Genomic DNA, 17,441 nt, shown 5'->3' with positions numbered 1-17,441 from the left:
ATCAACTGCAATGTCACCACACCAAGAGCACCGTCAAAAATGAACGTCGCTGTTAACGTGCTAGATAACCTAAAGCTTTGTCTTTCTATTGACCCCTCCAAGACAGGCGAGGAGTGAAACTCATAGGAGGCTCTATGCATGAAATACATGGGATTAAGTGTACAAGAAATCAGCTTCTGCTGCTAATAGCTATTTAACCTGTCTAAATGGCTAGCTCTTGTTCTAGTTAACTACAAAAGGTATATTATGGCTGTCACTTGGAACCCACTGTGAGAAACTGGAAAGTCGTAAATCCATCTTTGGTCTTTGTCCTCCCCTTTTGCAGTTGTATAGTTTTATGCAAGGCGAGGATAAGGAAATTTTGGCCTTGTGGTTACTCGAGGCAGTGCCTTCGTCACCATTAGTTCCTGTGAATTGAATTACAAAAAGCTGGCTTTTGGGTACCTATACGCAGGGAGGAGAGGTTTGCGCTTAGGATAGTACTTGCGGGTTATAGTGAGCTATGGCAGGCGCTAAAAGCTTTGCTAAAATTTTGTAAGATGTAAGATTGTTTGCATCATAAGTGTACTTCCATCTGGGGTGAAATGTCAAGCTCAAGATGTAATCAAAGTTATGTTGAGAAAGTGATGCTTAAAGCCGCCAGCAATTGTGGTGACAAAACCAGCCGGTTGCGTCGGATAGGAATATGTGATGGGTTTCCAATGGGGTTCCAGGATGCCCATGTGCGTTGCACTAGAGCTTGCCATTTCCTTGGATTGTGTCCAGAAGCCACCCACTTGATTTCGGCCTCGATTGGACACCGGCAGAACGGACCGGTAAGACAGCTATGATCTGGGATGACGATCGGCTGCAATATGCTCAAGAGATCCACAAGCACCACGCATGATCGAGGCCAAATAAATTCCTCATGTCATGTGCCAGTTAAAAACCGTAAGTTTCGCCTGAAAACAGAGTCACCGGTGTGCCATCACGGTTACCGATTCATATCGGAACGAAGCCGGTCATCGCCGGAGGATGACAATGCTACCATACCCCCACTCCGATAAACAGCTAACCCCGCAAACCAATTGCTCAAAGACGTCATGTTCCTGGCAGAACTGCCGGAACACTTCCCCGTACCCCTTCTCCATGCTCTCTCTCCTCAATGTGGAGGTAATGCGGAGTAACTCCGCAGTCTAAACAATCAATCAGGCTTTGCAATCGTGCGATGTAGGACAATGGATGCGAATTAAAACCTCTTGTAACTCTGGAAAATTTTCGGGAGCGAACTATTTCGGCCGAGAAACGCACCGATTCGACACTTGTACTGGCGGTGAGCCGGGTACACTTCGGGATCTTATAAGTCCGTGAATGTTACATAACATATAAACCGGGTGCCATGTACTCAAATCTCAACGGCGAGGTGTCTCACCAGCGGATTTCAAAGCTGATATTGTCAACATGTGGCCAGAATTAAGCCTATGTGCTATTGCACATGTCCTCACACTTTCAACTGGCGTTGCAGCTCTCGCGCAATCGCCAGAAGTGTACCCATCACGTAAGTCGTTGCCTGTCCAACGCACGGTTCGTATCAACACACCTGCTCTGACGCGAACGCGAAACAGCAGCTGGAAAGGGAGCAGGATCCTGGAAAGATGCATATGCCAACGCGCGCAAGTTGGTTGATCAGTTGACTTTGGAAGAAAAGCTCAATATCACACGTGGATATCCCAGTGACAACACCTGCGCTGGAAACACAGGCTCTATCCCACGTCTGGGATGGCCTGGCATGTGCTTGCACGACGCAGGCAATGGTGTCAGAGCAACAGATCTTGTTAACGCATACCCATCGGCTATTCACATTGGCGCGAGTTGGGACAAGAACTTGACGTATCACCGTGGCTACTGGATGGGCAAAGAGTTTAAGACTAAAGGAGGTGAGTATCGACTTCTGCTGAGTCAAGATTTCTTGAGCTTGGTATTGACAGTAATTTTAGTAAATGTCGTGCTGGGACCCAATGCTGGAGCGCTTGGCAGGACACCTTTGGGTGGTCGCAACTGGGGTAAGACGAGATCCGATAATTCATCTTGAACCTTTCTAAGCTAAGCATTAAATCAGAGGGCTTTTCAGTCGATCCGTACCTGTCAGGACAGCTGAGTGCAGAAACCATCGTTGGTCACCAAGATGCGGGTGTGATTGCCAATCTCAAGGTCAGTTAACAGTTTTATTCAACTCAAGTGCCTTCCTGACATCGGACTCGTAGCACTTCATCGGCAATGAGCAAGAGACCTACAGAAGACCTTACTTCGGTGTGGAGGCGGTGTCATCTAATATTGACGACAAGACGCTGCATGAGCTCTATCTGTGGCCCTTCGTCGACGGTGTCAAGGCTGGCGCAGCATCGGTTATGTGCTCGTACAACAGAATCAACAACACGTACGGCTGCGAAAACAGCAAGCTCATGAACGGTATTCTAAAAGGCGAGTTGGAATATGATGGGTTTGTTTTGCTTGACTGGAATGCACAGCACAATCTTCAGAGTGCCAACTCCGGCCTGGATATGGTTATGCCAACTGGAGGAAGTTGGGGCCAAAATTTGACAGCAGCTGTCAAAAATGGAACTGTCAGTGAGTCAAGAGCGAGTGACATGGCCACAAGGTATTTTCTACACTTGGAACCATAGATATGTTGAAGCTGACATAATCTAGGATTCTGGCCGCTTGGTTTCTTGTTGGGCAGGACCAAGACTTCCCAACTCCCGGAGTCGGTATGAAGAACCTTACAGAACCCCACGAGCAAGTCGACGCTCGTGACCCCCGCTCAAGATCAAATATACTCGAGGGAGCCATTGCCGGCCATGTCCTTGTAAAAAACGAGAACGGCGCGCTGCCTTTCCAAAAACCACCCAAGATGATCTCAGTGTATGGATACGATGCAACAGTACCGGACACAAAAAACACAGATAAGCTATTTGAGCTCGGATACTATTCGTCCGCCGAGATGGGCCAGGCTGTCCTAGGCACCGAAAGACATTTCGACCAAGCAGCCAAGGGTGGAACTATTATCAGTGGAGGACGTGCTGCAGCAAATGCACCGCCCTACATTCTCGATGTAAGTGTTATGTGGTATTTCTTTGCACACCAGCTAACAAGGCGCAGCCTCTCAGCTCTATCCAACACAGAGCTTCCCAAGACGGGAGCTGGGTGAACTGGGATCTGACATCTTTCAACCCTACTGTTAATGCTGCCAGTGACGTCTGCCTTGTTTTCATCAATGCTATTGCAACCGAGGCGTGGGATCGAGACGGTCTTCACGATGATTTCAGTGACGGCCTTGTTCTCAACGTAGCCTCCAAGTGTTCTAACACCATTGTCGTCATCCACGCTTCCGGAATACGCCTGGTTGATCAGTGGATCGAGCACCCCAACATCACGGCAACCGTGATCGCTCATTTACCTGGCCAGGACAGTGGAGAGGCGCTTGTGCAGCTTCTCTACGGCGAGGCGTCTTTCTCCGGAAAATTGCCCTATACACTTGCAAAGAACGAGAGCGACTACTCAGTTTACAAGCCTTGTGGGCGTGGTGAGACCAATACAACAACTCCTCAGTGCGACTTTACGGAGGGCGTTTACATCGACTACAGAGACTTTGACGCCAAAAACATCACTCCAAGATTTGAGTTTGGGTATGGATTGACCTACACAAGTTTCGAGTACTCTTCAGTCTCCGTGAAAACCCAGAAGGCTGAAACAGGTGCCGCCGCGAATTCCGACGCCCTCTGGTCTACCGTTGCCACCGTCTACGCTTCGCTGAACAATACGGGCTCTCGTGCAGGAGAAGAGGTTTCTCAGCTCTATTTGGCCATTCCTAACAGCCCGCCTAAACAACTTCGTGGCTTTGAGAAAGTGCCTCTTGAAAGTGGACAAGGCGCCAAACTGCAGTTTGAGTTGACAAGGCGGGACCTGAGTGTGTGGGATGTCGTGAGTCAGAAGTGGACACTTCAGCAGGGCGAATACACTGTTTTCGTGGGTTCTAGTAGTAGAGACCTGCCTCTGTCTAAGAGTTTCACGATCTAAGAGCGAGGAAGAAGTGATCCAGAGATACAGCCATTCCAAGAAGATAATGTACCGTACATCTAATAAGCTACATTTTCCGACATTCATGCATTGATGAACTCTTTTGCAAGCCAGTGATGCTTTGGCAACCGATAAACTCACAATACCAACAAGAAATTTGAAACTACTTAGGAAGCGTTCACAAGATAGTTTTCTGCGACAAGTCACTACTTCAGAGCCGTCACAGGAAGTGCATGATAGTGCGGAGGAGTTCATTTGGTAAAGGTAGGCCAGCGTAGTTTCCAATTCTCTATATAAACTACCCTGCTGTTTCTTTTGAGCAGTCTTACAACTTCATTATTTTACTGTAGCATATTCTGCCTCTTTCTCTTCCTTCTCCCCATGCTGGGTAGAGTCATCAGATTTAGAATTGTTCCTCTCTCCCACTTTTATTAAGAAGTCAGCTACATTGTATCAATTTGCTAGAAAGGGGGAAAGACTTACCATCTAGCGCTACAAGAAAGCGGCTGACACAATTGTAGCATGCGATCTTAGCAGTTGACAATTAGCTTCTGAGGAGTGATTTGCGTCATTTTAGCAACGTACTGTTCCGACAATCTCAACCACCTCCTGATTATTGAATGAAGATTTCAACCAGTTGAACGTTTCATCAGTCACTTGGACATCGCGCGTCATCTCGTCAGCAACGACACAAACCGCCCATTGGCGATCTGTGGAGCATTCTGACTGGTTCGAATGGAGTAGGGAGTTTTCGTTCTGTAGATTTGTCATTGCCTCAGACGAAACACCGCTTTTAATGGCCAGAGGTGCGTGGTTCAGCCACTCATACCAAGCCTGATTAATGATGGCGATTCGGCAGATTGCTAGTTCTCGAAGATCATCGGCAAGTGAAGTTTTTGTTCGAATGGCGCCGATGAAGGTATTCCATCCATCAGCGATTGGTGGAGAATGCAAGAGAGCTAAATCAAGGGGTTGGAGTGGACGCGGGTGGCGACGCGCCGTAATGGCAGCTATAATAGCTTCCTCTCCAGGTCCATTTGTTGGTGGAGGACTCGGTACATAGGGAATTCGCAGGATGCGACTTGTGGTCAGTAAGAACACAAAAGTTGTTTGAGATGAAGAAGGGAATTGCAGACGCTCAACACAGAACGTGGACCGTAATGGAGAAGCAGGGAGATGAAAGAGTGTCAAGTATCAAACACAAGCAAGCTCTTTATTTCCAGTCCAAGTAAATCATCTTCATAACTCATATAAATATGTTGATATCCGCACTGCCTACTCCTTTGGACGATGTTTTCACTACAGAGAACCCCGGATTTCATGTTGACCTCTTTCCGGCTTGCTTCAAATCCCCTGCCTGTTGAAGCTCTGATGGGTTTGATCTTACAAGGTTGAAATTCGCATTTCTCCAAACAGGCTAGAGCAATGCAGCACAATGATGGCCATGGCTCGGAGCCAAACACTGCAGCGGCAGAAAGCACTGCCACGAAGAAGCAGCGCCCCTTTCGCAAGTTTCGGGGTCTGACTTGTGCCAATTGCCGCGTAAAAAAGGTAACAGGCTGTTTCTCTTCCAACTCTGTGCCTTGGACTTTACGATACCCCCTCGTGCTCTTGATCATGCAGACGTTCTCCTACCATCGGTGCTGACGTCGGGGCGATGATAGATTCGCTGCGAGGGCAGCCAACCGACCTGCAAGACTTGTGAAGTCTACCAAGTCCAATGCCGCTACGACAAACCACCACCATTTTCACAAGTTATTGCCATGGCCAAGAAGCTACAGGAAGCAGAACAGACTATTGAGCAGCTTCAGATGGCTACGGCGATGGCTCGTGCTCCAGCTACAGCGTCTCTCAGTATTGCCGAGCCAGTTTCGAACTCGGACTACATGCAAACATCAAAATCTGCGACAGAAGGTCTGGTGATGCAAGCATTGCCTACCAGCCTAAGCCCTGGGCCGGAAATTATGGGAACATCACCATCACGTGAAGGCTATGCGCAAGCCTTGACGGATACTGCGCATTCAAAAGATGTATTGGCGAGTGACCTAAGCATAGATGAGCACGGCAAAATTTGCTACTATGGCCCGACATCTGCAGATCACCAACCACTAGGGCTGGCCTCGCCGTCCACAATGTCGTCAAACAGTGTCGACGCATCGAAGAAGGCCGATGTACGTTCCTATCTAAAATCGCATACTCGAGAATCTGCAATCTGGGAGGAGTTTGCGCTTTGAAACGCTGCTATTCAGACTGGGATATCCCGCCAGGTTATGGCCAAGCTTCTTCATCTGCATTGGACATGGGTTGCACCTATGTTCATGTGGGTGTACGGGCCGGCAGTTCGTACGTATGTATCTCTTTGAATTATCCCTTCTTGTCTCATTGCTCTTCTCTAATTAGTGCAATCATTAGGCGACATGACGACAGGCGGCCGCTACTATTCCGAAGTTTTGTTCCTTGTCCTCTGTGCACATGCCTCGAAGTACCAAGATATCCACCATGCCGAGCTCCTCTTTTCGCGAGTGCGATTACTTCTTGGCGATGCAATACAGAAGCCTAGTTCCATCCCGACGATACAAGCTCTCCTTCAGTTAAGCGCTCGGGAACTGGCACAGGGATCTATTTCCCAGGCCTGGCTATACAGCGGTATGGCTTTCAGAATGTCTGCCGACCTCGGGCTGCAGCACAATGGCCCTGACATCGCCGGTTTGAAGGGGCTCAGCCCGGTTGACCTTGAAATTCGACGAAGGCTATTTTGGAGTTGTTACTTTTGGGACAAGTGAGTTCCCTAGCATTCAATACGCACCAAATAAGAGTAGCGTTGACAAGAATAACCCACAGGGCCATTAGCCTCTACACCGGTAGGCTACCTGCAGTGACTGAGCTTCCGCAGAGTCCTGTAGACTTTTGTGAGTCCTTTCAAACTTATATTGTGTGGTCCAAGAGTTACATACTGTTACTAATACAAGGCTCAGTGGACGACTCGGCAGAGTCTGAGACTTGGTCCCCTTATTTTGAAGATACCTCACCTCTGACTCGATTGCCACCTGGACAATATCCTTCTATGAAAAGCCATGCGGTTTCGTGTTTCGCCAACTCCTGCAGGCTGTCTGTCATTATTAATGACATAATCATTCAGCTCTACTCGAAGAGAAACAGGGCTATTACTGAGTCTTGCTTAAACGATATCAAAGACCGCCTAGAAAAATGGCGAGCAAAGTCACCATCTCACCTACGGTATGACCCGGGTTTTTTGCCAATGATATGCCTGCCGCCACACATCATTTCCCAAAAGTAAGTTTACGCTCATCACTGTCTTTCAAAAAGAGAAACATAACGCTTGCCTCCTTTCTTTCTTTGGTGGCTTCATTTTTCGATACTTACCGTGCTATGTCTGTAGCCTTCTCTATTTCACTACCGTCATCTTGGCACACCGACCATTCTGGTCCGTTCCGGCCTATTATCAAGTATGCATAAGCGCGGCTCAAAGTATGGAGAAACTACTTCTCCTGCTCGAATCAACATTTGGTTTCGAGAACATCACATACATGATGGGCTATTGCATCTACACTGGCGCCTCGGCCATCCTTGAGGATGCAAAGAAAAACAATGGTGCGGCACACCCTACAATGCAGACTTTCCTAAGAGCTCTCAATGGAGGCATCGCAAGATGCCCGCTTCTTGAGAGAAGCCTGCATATCATCATCAAGGGCTTAAAACGTGCGCCCTTATATCGGGAGCCAACTAATCATGGCGTAACCGACAATACCGCTGTCACTGCCAATAGTTATGTCCCAGCGTTTCCTTGTTTTGATCCAGCCAGCCCAAATGATTTTGATATGGAGGCATATCTTAACAGTGTGAATATCGACGCTATGACTACGTTGGATTGTTATCCAGAGTTGCAGATTGACTTTGATGACTTGGTGAGGCAGCCATCAGAGTAGGTAGTGACCTGCTCAATGATTCAGCTTGTCACGCCCTTTTGATCTTTTTAAGCTCTTTTTTTTCGTTGCAAGACGAGACAAATACAAAGAAATTCAAGGCCATGCAGGTATTTCCTGATTTCTGTTGTGTTCTTGCTTATCGTTTGACTATAGTAATAACCTTGCGGTTCCAATTCAAGCCTAGTTTCCAGTGCCAGTTTTTGGCTCAAGTGTCATCCGATCACCCGCCGCCTTAATGTCCTTCGACCTGAGTGAGCCTAGTTTTATTGGGCCTGGTCGCATAGCCGACAACGCGCTTAAAGTATTGCTCATACTGTTGCGCTACCTTTCCCTTAACTACTTACACCGCTACAGCGTCTTTCTTACCGGGAGGCTCGTAGCAGGCGGCTTGTCTGCTGTTCACAGGTATTATGCCGCAAACTACCAATCAGTAAATCAGCCACATAGCATTAATTACCTTCTCTAAGCAGTTAGTGCTTACTTCAGTCAATGACAACATGAACATTCCCGTCCATATTGCCTATAAGTACTTTTGTTCTTACTGGCCCAGCCCCACTAATTGTGTAACTCTGTATTTTAGCTACTGCGAACGGGGATACGCTTATTTAACCCCGAGATGACTTGGATTTATCAGTTATCATGCCGTCTTTCCCATAATCCTCTCGTCTTATCCTGAAGAGCAACAACTCCAAATTGAATCACTTATTTTTCTATATCAATTTCTATCGGAATACTAAACGTTCACAATGCCGTCACTCGACGTAATTCGGTCGGCCAATGCGGAGCTGGCTAATGGCGCCCCCTTGGTAGCCGCTCTGTCTGGAGGTACTACAGGAATCGGCTCCTACATTGCCAAAGCACTAGCGACAATATTCGCAAAGAATGGTTCCAAACTACGCGTTTATATAATTGGCCGCAATGCTGAGCGTGCTGCGTCCGTCATTGCTGAAGCACAGCAAATCAGCCCAGGCTCTGACTGGCGCTTCATCAAGGCATCGGATCTCGCGCTGATTAGCGAAGTGGATCGCTGTTGTGCCGAGATCATCGCGCAGGAGTCCCAGTCTCCTTTCCATGATTCAACGCCTCATTTGGATCTTCTTTACATGACGCATTGCTATCCTATTTTGAAGGAACGCTCTAGTAAGCACCACCTCTCTTTGTTGATAACATCTGGCCAACAAAGCCTATAGCTACAAAAGAAGGGTTGGATAGCTTCATCTCCACAACCTACTATAGCAGAACACGCTTCGTCTTACAACTCATGCCCTTGCTGACTGCCTCGCCTCTGCCTGGGCATGTCATCTCAGTCTACGCCGGTGGATTCGAGGATGGCACAAAACCAGGCGAGAAGCCAATCGGTCTTCCACCGCCAGAGACCTACGGCGTGACGGGTGTACGGAAGCATACTGGGTTCATGAAGACATTCTTCTTCGAAGAGCTTGCGGAGCGTTACTCGGGAAAGCTTTCTCTGACACACATCTACCCCGGGCTTGTCGATGGTCCAACATTCTACAGCTCGGAGATGCCCAGCTGGTTCCGCATCGTATGGCGGCTATTGAAACCATTGGCAAGTCTTTTCATGACGTCCCCGGAAGACTGCGGTCAAGTGATGATATTCATTGGCACTTCGCGTTTCCCGGCACGAAGTACAGTCGAGGCTGATGTCAAGTTTCCTGATGGCTTGGGTGTTCCCTTGAGCACAAAAGGAGAGCTTGGTGGCGGGGCGTATGCTGCTGGCCAGCGGGGAGATATCCAGAACCAGGGGCGCATGTACGACAAGGTGCGCGAGGACGGGCTGAGTCAAGAGATCTGGGATCACACTATGAAGACATTGGAAGAAGCAGTTCAGCGGGGCGCAAATGTACGAGATTAAATTTATCGTGTTACGCCGTACTAGTCGAGAGAGACTGATCTCAAGTTAAGCAGGATGTAGTATGATTCGAAACATTAAGATCTTGACTCAATCATCCGCAGCCTCGTTGTTTTCTGCTTCCAAACTCTGCCGCCCGAGCTCCTGAGTTTCGATCGTCAACTATTTTATGAACAAAGTCAGGAACAGTGGCTGCAGACTCTCCTGCAGATGTTATTCTGCAAATCCGGCTTTCCTAGAAGCCTGCAGAGGGCTTTGATCCAACATTGTAGATTGGTTGCCAAGTCAATAAGATAATATAGGTTGGTCTTGGTAATTTAATGAGCTGAGAACTTTAAACGCGCCAGACATTGAGACTTTTGTTGACTGGCGAAGTTTACCCTTCGGAAGAAATACCTGTCCAGGACTAACCTCGAATTAACGAGAAGTGGTGGCAGTCCTTGTTTTGTAAGCTTGCAATAACGAATCCACGGTAAATAGAAGCCCGAACTTACATATCGAGTATTAATTTACAAGATGCAAAGGAGAGTGTACTAGGCAGTGACCTATTTATCGCAACCACAGCATAGTAGTGTCGCTACTACCTACGTCTCACCTTGATCATCCTGATCAATTCAGACATAACTTTAAATATATCAAATGCATCCACATGTACGTAAGCGGGAGACTCAAGAAACAACGCTTGGGTCACATTGATGATTATTCCTTGTTTTTTGAACAATGTCGGATTTTGAACTAATCCTACCATAGTCAGAGGTTTCTTATAAGAGGTTGTTGTATATTAGTGCCGTGAGACAAGGCGTAAACAAGATTATCCCTTCAGCAAAAAAGGTATTGAGCGATATGAAAGCAAATACAACTTTACTATGCGGTGGCATTGGTCTCTGTGGTGTCCCAGATACACTCATCATTGAGATTTTCAACGGACCCTAAAATCACTGGCAACACAGTCGTGTCCAGCAACGCTGGTACCGATGATTTTGGTCTCGGGAAGCTGCTCAAGAGCAAGCAGATCCGGAGTAAGATCGCTTCATACATCGGTGAAAACAAGACATTTGAGAAGATGTACCTGGCAGGCGAGATTGAACTTGAACTCACACCGCAAGAAACGCTCGCTGAGCGATGTGCTGCTGGCGGAAAGGGCATACCAGCATTTTACACGCCTGCCGGCGTCGGCACTGTTGTTCAAATGGGGACCCTCCCTTTACGGAACAGCGCCCCGGATTCTACCGACAGCTTGCGGTATCCTTCTCCCAGAGACGTCAAAGTTTTTAATGGGAAGCCATTCCTCCTAGAACATAGCCTTGCTGGTGAATTTGCTTTTGTCAAAGCATATAAAGCAGACCGGCTGGGTAATTGTTAGTTTCGCCTTGCTTCGCATAACTTTAATGGCGCGATGGGTCGTAACGCAACGGTTACAATTGTCGAGGCTGAGCATATCGTTGAGCCTGGTGACATTCCCCCGGAAGCCATTCATCTTCCAGGTATCTACGTTAGGCGAGTCATTCAAAACAAGTCAGAGAAATCTATTGAAAGGTCCACATGGGCAGTACAGGACATGAAAGCTCGTGGCAGTGGCGACGTTACTGCAAAGAGAGAACGTATTGTTCGTCGGGCAGCTATGGAGTTCAAGAATGGCACGTATGCAAATCTCGGTATTGGCATGCCTATGTTGGCATTGACATTGTTGGCCCTGAGATTGGTGTTCAGTTGCAGTCTGAGAATGGCATCCTGGGCTTCGGTCCGGATCCGACAAAAGGGCGCGACCAAGCTGATCCAGATCTAATCAACGCTGGAAAGAAGACAGTCACGCTTAAGCCCGGTGCAGCCGTTTTTGGAAGCGACGAGAGCTTCGGTATGATTCGAAGTGGTCGCATCGACGTCACAATTTTGGGTGCAATGCAGGTCAGCGCCACGGGTGACTTGGCCAACTGGATGTTACCGGGAAAGGTTAAGGGTTTCGGTGGTGCGATGGATCTTGTGAGCAACCCTAGCAAGATGAAGGTCATTGTCACTATGGAGCATACAGATAAAAAGGGAGCTCCTAAGATCGTCAAGCAATGCGCCTTTCCCCTCACTGGCCGAGCATGCGTGTCTCGCATAATCACAGATCTCATAACTAACCTGGTGTACGATGGAGATTCAGGCGAAATTATAACTCAAACTAGGCGGTTTTCGATGTGGACTCTTCCTCGGGATTAACCCTTATTGAGATTGGAAAGAGGTGAAGGAGAAGACTGGTGCTCCCTCTGTTGTAGTAGATACCTTCAACCCGATGTTGTAGTACTCAAAATATAGGCTCGGCTGATTGGCAATTGCCTAACAACCTTCCCTTTCACTTGTGGCGGACAGTCAGATAGGAATTTCCACCTCGATTCTACTGAAGTCTCTTACTTTTGCTAAAGTTTCTTCTGTTCTTTGTTTACAACTCCGCGGACGCAACCAACTCAAGAATTACCCTCGCAAGTTTTTGCATTCGTTTACATGTGTAGTTGCGCGTATTGACATGTTCATGCAATGCAATCAATCCAACCTGCTGTGCTAAAGTTACGCTGTATCATATAAATATTATATTACTCTAGAAACCCTCAGGCAAATAAACCTCCTAAACTACCTTCTTTTACTGAACGAAATCTCCCGACTTTTGATTAACTTCAGCATTTCTGCCGGCATAATCCTCTCACCTCTCTGAAGACTAGCACCTTGCTAGACAGCCATGAATTCTCACCCGGTGCCGAACCCCCATGACATGCTTTCATCCGAGCTTGAGTGGTCTGACACCCTGCAAATGGAAAACTTTAGTAGTAAGCGGGAAGGAAGATATATGCGTGCACCCACACAATCGGTAAAGATATCGACAGTGCTGTACTTCCATCGGGAAGGCGGCATAATAACCGACAATCGGCCTACCATACAGCAAAAGGCAGAAGAGCTGTCCAGTAGTTACAGTGTCGTTGGATGCAATGTCGGCAGAAATTGTCGCCGATAACCCGGTGTCGGTGTGCCTTTTGGCAAAATCTGCACACCATCGCAATGACTCGATTTGATCAATGCAGTATCCGTCACGGCGACGGAATGCCTAAAGACCGATCCCACAACATCTGTTATGAATTGTCACACTATATTTAGACCCACAAATCAAGGCCGGTGGGAGGCAAAATTAAGACGAGTTAGTGTCGTATTCGAGGCCGCTGAGTAAGACAGTTGCTTTTGCTAATGTCGATGGATTCACGGTAAATCACTACAACGCACACCGTTACACTGTTAGTACACTTCCTGTGCAGACTGTAGGCTCGTCAATTTATATAACGACACTGTTTGCTTACTTTCGAAGATAGAGAAACATTTATCCTGGGGCCGCTAATGATTCGGGACAATACTTACTGAATGACAGTCGATAGGCTTAGAGAATTGATGGTGTAGACGCGTCTAAGTGTACTGCTCGGGTTCACAGATGGCAGCTAATCTCAAGAATATGCTGAGGACCATTAGGAAGATGGAGAAACCGCTTCTTCTGACTCTAACATTGTCAAAAAGCTACCTTGAACGACTTTCAAACAAGTCATTTCTTACTAATCATAAGGAAGTGTATCCAGTCGGATCTCTCCTCATACAAGTTAAATTATCCTGTGAGTTATGTTATCAGAACTGTGAGCATTTAGGCACACGCACTTTCTGGATTTTCACAGAAATGCTCGCTGGACAGTCTGGGTTGCGTGCACACGAGAGGGGGCGGAACAGGATTAATGGCTGCATTGTGTGTCTTCAACTAATCGCAATTCCGTGCAACGCAACACTGCTTGTGGCAGTCGTCTCCAGCAACATATTGGTATGTACTGTTGTTTGTCTGTTGGATCTCGGCATCTGGTGAAAATCCTGTAAAGGGACGTCGATAGAGGGACCAATTAAGTGTTTCAAAGTCGATGCCTGTGCCGACTTCCGGCTGACCAAGCACACTTCCCATAGGATTCCTAGAGTGCCCGTAAAAGAGTTGTCTGTTAGTAAGCCTCTCAAGGTAAGGTAGTTGACAACGCAAGTTTGTATCAGTTAGCGAGGCTTTACCTTGCGGCCGGTTAGCATCTCCTTAAATGTCCCGTTGGAGTTGTAAACAGGCCACCGCTAGAATCTCAACTATCAAAAAAATTGCTTAAGAATTAGGGAGGGAAAGAAAAGGATTTATTGCTAGCCCATGATCTAACCCCTTGCTCTCAGTCAGGATGCAACTTCCTAAAAAAGCTAGAGCAGATGAGTGACCAGCGTTACAGCTTTACCTTGCAATGCAGATCGTTTCGCTCCACAATACCGTCGTGTGTATTTGTAGGCACCAAAGGTTAGAAAATGTCGGCATACGGGAGTTAGCTGGTTCCGATCGGAGGTTGCAACTTCGTTCGCCGTGAATTTGCCGCCAACTAATGAATGGGTATAAAAGAGTCAAACACCGATAACCTTTAGGATTGCAGGAACTATATTTCGAGCATCATAAACTCAGAATGACTTTGAGTTCATCTCTTGATTATACAGTCGCCGACGAGCGAGCATTCCGGTTGCTGTCGTTCAAATGGACCCTTGCTTGGGACAAAAAGGTATGACGGAGCCTTGCACGCACCCTCCGTCCTATGTGTACCTGACTGACAATGACATAGGACATCGACACTTGGCTTTCAATCACAGGACCTACTATAGTAGCTGACTATACCGACTACCCAGCTGTAGGAATTCTCAAGCAAGGCAGCCCCGAAGAGCTCTTCAAATCTTCGTTCTCAAGACCAAACTTGGGCCATCCGCAACGTCAGTGCCTCTGTTCATACATTTTGCTACCAACTGACCTGTAGAGGTGAAAATAGTCGAGACTCAACATTTCCTTGGGGCGGTGGTTTTCACCCGCGTTAACGATAACGAGGTGCGTGGCGACTGGCAAGTTCGAGCTCGACATGTTAGGCGACTATCTGATGGGCAGTCACGCGAATGGGATTCCAGTGCTTACTGCGAGTTTCTTTATGTGAAAATTAACGAAGAGTGGAAGCTTGGCGGCCTACGCCCCCATACAGTCGTTGCTACAACTGGGCACCCGGAGGAAGTAATTGGTGATTTCTGAAATGTTATACTACTATTTTTGAGTCTCGAACTTGACAATATAGCATAGCGATAACGCTTTGATCCCTGGGCCTTTGATTAGAACGCTTCTCCAATAATATATCTACTTGAAACAGAAATTGGCTGGATGGACAGCGTGAGACTGTATGTCTTGACTTTGAGATATCTTTTAAAGAGGTGGTGATTATTGTTGATGCAGGTTATTAAGGTACATCTAGAATAATCCTATTTTACAGACTTTAGCAACCTGATTTGTAGAGCCTCTGGACGCCTGCGACTAGATTTTGTAACATTCAAGTCTAATTTAACGCTTTAACTTAAGACTGAACTGAACTTACAAGGAACTTAGTGGCTGAGATTGGAACTTAACTAAGAACTAGCCATGAATTTCCTTCTATGCAAAACTTTCCTTTCCTTGAGATCATATAGAGGTTTATCCCTTCCTCATCAAACACGCGCCTACGCTTGGCCGTGGGCCTCGCAAGGTCTACTTTCGGTATCAATAAACTGGAGCACTAGATTGTTTTTGAAAGTACATATGAACAAGTTTCGTAGAAGGTTGCTGCTATTTGGTAGGGAATGTTGTTACAGATCTGCCGATGGTGCGGTTGATAACGAAATCTTTTAGGGGAAGTGTTTCTGAGAGGAAATTCGTCTAATCGTATCTGAAATATTCTTAACGTTTTCCTTATCAAAGCAATACAGGAATTGCCTTTGGATTGTGCAGGTTTTGTCAACTCAATTTGCTTCATGGACTCCACGATCCGCGGTGATCTTGGGTATGAGTTGGCGTTCCTCATGATCCGCATAGTGTTCTGCAAGCCGTGCTGTCCTCGGCAGATTCTTCATGGGAGCAAGTCTTACGCCGTTTGCTGTGAAGCTGACACCATAAGCTAGAGAGAATGCTCCTCTCGACGAGTGGCTGGTCTTTTTCCAAAGACAATGCTTTCATCTGCGTCACTCTCCGGGCGCTAACAATCTCCTTGATGAAGAATGCGTGTGTTACGACCCGTTGGACATGGTCGCCAACACGACCCCGCCTGGATCCCGGCGGCTAACGCAGGGCATATGTAACCCAGCCGGACAGGTGTAACCAGGGATCCTCGGAACGGAAGAACTATGGACAAGTCACGTGGCCTCGGGGATAACGCGGGGTAAGGACAACCCGGGCTGGATATGTTGGATATGTCAAATATCCAACCGATCCCCGGATATGTTGGATATGTCAAATATCCAACATAGCCAAGATAAGGAGGACCGTTCAGGACTTGTATATAGGATGGACTCGAGCCGGGCTCGAGGACAGACTTCCATAGCTCTTCAGCAATCAACTTTGTGATTACCCTAACCGGTACTTTCAGCTATACCTAAGTGACGACTACTCTACGACTCTTGTTGAGGCCTTGACTGATCACCAAGACCTTTGAAGATCTACGATCTATTCGACCAGGACCACGGAACGACTGTTACTACTCTCAATCCCTGGCTTACTGTTAACACAAACCCACTGTCAGTTAGCTAGCCGTAACACTTTGATTGCTCCTGTTCAGTAAGTCACCTTTTGAGAACTACTAAACAGTATAGACAAGATGTCTTCTCGCGCTTCTGCCAAATCACCCACTCCAGGATCCTCATCCTCTTCGCGCAACCAGCCTCAGAGCCTCGCGCAGGAGCCCGCCAACACTGAGGACTTCGACATGCCGGACCTCAAGTACGACTCCGATGGAGATGGCTCTTTCACCAAGGAAAGCTACGATAAGCTCCGACGCATAATCCAGAAACAAGAAGCCGAGACAAAAGACATGCAGAAAATCGTCAACGAAAACCGACAAGCAATAGAAAACCTCAACAAGCAACTCCAGCATGCTGGACAGGCCTACAAGAAGCTGGAAGAAGACATCAAGGGGGACGCCAACCTCCGGAAGATCTAGGAACTCCAGGGGGAAATCACCACCCTCCGGGCCGCCGCTAACATCGTCACCACGCCCGTCTACAGAGGACGACAAAAGCTCAAGCTCAGTGCGCCTGTCACCTACGACGGAACCCCCGGGACCCTCAAAGGATTCCTGATTCAGGTCAAAAATTACCAGAACTTTCACCATAGAGATTTCACCAACGAAACCGAAAAAGTAGTACACGCAGCCACCTACCTCCGAGGAAAGGCCCTTAAGTAGTTTAAACCAATCCAGGAAGAATACCTCAAATGCGAGACCCTCGACGAGTATACCACCAAGACCCGCGACATCTACGCCAATTTTAAAGGATTCGAGGATACGCTCAGGTCACTCTTCCAAGACCCCGACGAAAAGCGACAAGCCGAACAAGATCTAGCATAACTTAAGCAGACTAAGTCCGCCAAAGACTACTCCGCCAATTTCCGACAACTTAGCGTTCAACTCGACCTCACCGAGGAAACCAAGATCTTCATATTCTATCAAGGACTAAAGGACGAAGTCAAGGACGAGATCATCAAG

At 47.4% G+C, this 17,441-nt stretch overlaps 5 protein-coding genes across 5 annotated transcripts; all 5 read left to right on the top strand.

Annotated features, from left to right (window-relative positions):
- Nucleotides 1-1,440: 1,440 nt before the first annotated feature.
- On the top strand, nt 1,441-4,056 carry CTRU02_212335 (cel3e secreted beta-glucosidase; the record flags this gene model as incomplete). The annotated part of the gene is made up of 7 exons (XM_070205815.1): nt 1,441-1,537; nt 1,605-1,916; nt 1,977-2,042; nt 2,099-2,190; nt 2,244-2,638; nt 2,689-3,091; nt 3,139-4,056. The coding sequence occupies 7 exons, from the start codon at nt 1,441-1,443 to the stop codon at nt 4,054-4,056; spliced, it is 2,283 nt and encodes a 760-aa protein (XP_070060628.1).
- Nucleotides 4,057-8,749: 4,693 nt separating this feature from the next.
- CTRU02_212334 (coenzyme a transferase) lies at nt 8,750-11,236 on the top strand (the record flags this gene model as incomplete). Its single annotated transcript, XM_036727027.2, has 3 exons — nt 8,750-9,143; nt 9,194-9,864; nt 10,772-11,236. The coding sequence occupies 3 exons, from the start codon at nt 8,750-8,752 to the stop codon at nt 11,234-11,236; spliced, it is 1,530 nt and encodes a 509-aa protein (XP_036581271.2).
- A 33-nt stretch (nt 11,237-11,269) lies between these two features.
- CTRU02_212333 (Succinyl-CoA:3-ketoacid coenzyme A transferase 1, mitochondrial 1) lies at nt 11,270-12,075 on the top strand (the record flags this gene model as incomplete). Its single annotated transcript, XM_070205814.1, has 2 exons — nt 11,270-11,479; nt 11,572-12,075. 2 exons carry the CDS (start codon nt 11,270-11,272, stop codon nt 12,073-12,075), a joined length of 714 nt encoding a protein of 237 aa, XP_070060627.1.
- A 2,288-nt stretch (nt 12,076-14,363) lies between these two features.
- CTRU02_212332 (scytalone dehydratase) lies at nt 14,364-14,968 on the top strand (the record flags this gene model as incomplete). The annotated part of the gene is made up of 3 exons (XM_070205813.1): nt 14,364-14,456; nt 14,517-14,661; nt 14,706-14,968. The coding sequence occupies 3 exons, from the start codon at nt 14,364-14,366 to the stop codon at nt 14,966-14,968; spliced, it is 501 nt and encodes a 166-aa protein (XP_070060626.1).
- Nucleotides 14,969-16,556: 1,588 nt separating this feature from the next.
- Nucleotides 16,557-16,898, top strand: CTRU02_212331 (uncharacterized protein; the record flags this gene model as incomplete). Its single annotated transcript, XM_036727030.1, has 1 exon — nt 16,557-16,898. One exon carries the CDS (start codon nt 16,557-16,559, stop codon nt 16,896-16,898), a length of 342 nt encoding a protein of 113 aa, XP_036581274.1.
- Nucleotides 16,899-17,441: the final 543 nt, after the last annotated feature.

Source organism: Colletotrichum truncatum, assembly GCF_014235925.2.
Source record: "Colletotrichum truncatum strain CMES1059 chromosome Unknown Contig_0008, whole genome shotgun sequence".
Lineage (NCBI taxonomy): Eukaryota > Fungi > Ascomycota > Sordariomycetes > Glomerellales > Glomerellaceae > Colletotrichum > Colletotrichum truncatum.
Note: the sequence above shows the minus strand (reverse complement) of the source record. Positions and strands in the feature narration are given on the sequence as shown.